The sequence below is a fragment of the Mus caroli genome, unplaced genomic scaffold (genome assembly GCF_900094665.2).
Source record: "Mus caroli unplaced genomic scaffold, CAROLI_EIJ_v1.1 scaffold_8385_1, whole genome shotgun sequence".
In the NCBI taxonomy this organism is placed as follows: domain Eukaryota; kingdom Metazoa; phylum Chordata; class Mammalia; order Rodentia; family Muridae; genus Mus; species Mus caroli.
The window spans coordinates 1-3,123 of record NW_018389837.1 but is presented as its reverse complement, the minus strand read 5'-3'; the positions used below and the strand labels follow the sequence as shown (position 1 = coordinate 3,123).

At 31.7% G+C, this 3,123-nt stretch overlaps 1 protein-coding gene across 1 annotated transcript; it reads left to right on the top strand.

The window, feature by feature from the left end:
- Positions 1–1,505: 1,505 nt before the first annotated feature.
- LOC110288325 (olfactory receptor 6C70-like) lies at positions 1,506–2,456 on the top strand. Its single transcript, XM_021154703.1, has one exon. The coding sequence runs from the start codon at positions 1,506–1,508 to the stop codon at positions 2,454–2,456; it is 951 nt and encodes a 316-aa protein (XP_021010362.1).
- The last annotated feature ends 667 nt before the right edge of the window (positions 2,457–3,123 follow it).

Genomic DNA, 3,123 nt, shown 5'->3' with positions numbered 1-3,123 from the left:
GGGTCTAGTAAAGTGGCTGTAATAGATTCTCCTCTAAGATCCATAACCTCACCATTCCTGGGTAATTGACTAGGTTTTCAGTACCAAACATTAAGTAGACTCCCTTCCTGCTGAGTAGACTTTAAGTCAATTACAGAATTGTTGGTTACTACTAAGACATGAAAAGTCAATGTAGAATATTTTGAATCTCCCAAATTTTGGTTATCTTTAAGTTTACTTGAAAATAATTTAGTAATTTTAGAAAGTAATAATAAAACTTTAATCAAGATATTAAAATGAGACACAATTTTGCTGAAATCATGACTAGATATATCAGTCAGTAAACCCACAGTTTGTCTTCCTAGTATGAAAATATCTGAGCTAACAACACAAGATTTGATCTTTTTCTTTGATGTAATATATTTAATGTTGATAAGACTTATGCTAATTATGTAATGAAACTATAGATTAAATCTACTGTGAGGATGTTTTACTTTTAAGTGTTAGTTATCAGTTTTGTAGGATATCAGACTTGTGGATGTCTTAAATACATCAAAGTTTCAGACATTTACAAAACATACTGTTTTTAAAAAGTACTTTGGAAATCTGCTCCTGAAATACTATTGAACACTTTTCATTAATTGCATATTTATGATGTTTTTCACTATATTACCTAAATAAAATTGTTTTTAAAAGTATCTAAATAATTATTTAGACTTAAATAGTGTGATTGCATTTTATCTTTTACTAAAGGTTATAATATACAACCTATATCTAATACAGACATTCAAGTTTTATTTTTGTAAATATTTATAATCTCTTTAAATAGTTTTATATTTATCTATTATTTGTTTTGCATTTAAACTTTAATTTCTTGATTATATTACTCTATGATATTGTCTGAACTTCACAGAAAAGCTACAAGAGGTAACAAGACATATACTTCAGCATGAAAATTAAAGGCTACCAATTAAACTATAGATTTCAATTTATTGTAGACATAATTACCCTTAGATAAAAGAGTAATATACTATTTAATGGATTCTTTTTATTCCCAATACAGATATTTAATATTTTCTTAGATTAATACTTAGTTACAATTAAGTCAAAATTTAAATAGAAAAAGTAAAACACCTAAGCTCTTACAAGTTGCTCAGATCTGCCGGGTGGTGGTGGCGCAGGCCTTTAATCCCAGCACTCGGGAGGCAGAGGCAGGCGGATTTCTGAGTTCGAGGCCAGCCTGGTCTACAAAGTGAGTTCCAGGATAGCCAGGGCTATACAGAGAAACCCTGTCTCGAAAAAAACAACAAGTTTCTCAGATCAGTCTCCAATGATGAGTTGAATTCTCTATTACATTAACTGGAAAATTAGTCTTATATAGTCATCACCATATCTCTAGTATCCATGCATATTATATTTGAAAGGGCTGTGCTAAGGAATATGGATCCTGTTATTTATTGTTTACTGTCTATACATATACTCGTGTGGATTTTAATTTATATATATCTTTTTATTTTAGAACTTGAATGATATCACAAAGAGAAATGAAGAACCATACAAGACAGATAGAATTTATCCTTCTTGGACTGACAGATAATCCTCAGTTACAGACTGTGATTTTTGTGTCTCTTTTACTAAATTACTTGCTGAGTATGCTAGGGAATTTATCTATCATTGCCCTCACTCTGCTAGATCCCATTCTCAAGACACCAATGTATTTTTTCCTCCGTAATTTCTCTTTCTTGGAAATTTTATTTACAACAACCTGCATTCCCAGATTTTTAATCACTATTGTAACAAAGGAAAAGACAATTTCCTATAGTGGCTGTGTGTGTCAATTATTCTTTTATATATTCTTGGGGGCCACAGAGTTTTTCTTCTTGGCTATCATGTCCTATGACCGCTATATTGCCATCTGCAAACCCTTGCATTATGCATCTATCATGAACAGTAACGTTTGTCATCAGCTTGTCCTGGGTTCTTGGGTAACTGGATTCCTGGTTATTTTCCCACCACTGATTATTGGCCTTGATTTGGATTTCTGTGCTTCAAATATCATTGACCATTTCCTTTGTGATGTGTCTCCTCTCCTACAACTTTCTTGCTCAGACACAAAGTTACTAGAAGTGATGGCTTTCATCTTAGCTCTCATGACACTCATTGTCACATTAGTAATAGTGATCCTTTCTTATGCTCACATTGTCAAGACAATTATGAAATTCCCTTCTGCTCAGCAAAAGAAAAAGGCCTTTTCCACCTGTTCTTCTCACATGATTGTTGTTTCCCTCACTTATGGGAGTTGCATACTTATCTACATAAAGCCTTCAGCAAATGAAAGAGTGACTTTGAGCAAAGGAATAGCTGTGCTCAACACTTCAGTTGCCCCTTTGTTGAACCCATTCATTTATACACTGAGGAATAAGCAAGTTAAACAAGCCTTTGGAGCAGTACTTAGAAAAATATTTTCTGCTTCATAAAGGTAATAAAACTTATTTACAGCCAGGCGTGGTGGCACACGCCTTTAATCCCAGCACTTGGGAGGCAGGCAGACTTTTGAGTTCAAGGCCAGCCTGGTCTACAAAGTGAGTTCCAGGACAGCCAGGGCTACACAGAGAAACCCTGTCTTGAAAAACAAAAATCAAAAAACAAAAACAAATACAAAAACCAACCAACCAAACAAAAAAAACATATTTACATGATTTACCTAAAGCAGAAAAGAAATTTTAATAATGAATATCTACAATTAGTTATGTGTAATTTTAACTTGGCCAGTATTAGAAACTAATCTATCATGCATTTTTATTTTAATTTTCTTTTATACAAGATCAAAATATCTTTCTATTATTGAAATATGTAATTCAAAATTGTTTTGACTATAAGCATATAGACACAAATACAATAGACATAAATAATTAAGGAACAGTTACTTAAAGAAACATGTAGTAATATTCTTTAAAAGTTTTTGATAATTATAATTTGGTAACTATATAGGCTAAAAGTACTCCAGGAAAGCTTATTCCATAAAAATAATTGCATGGGTTAATTTATAAAGTGATATTTGGAACAAGTTATGAAAGCATTATTTCCTGTTAATTGAAACACATAGTTCATTTATATAATAGTTTACTATTTGCATTAGATAAA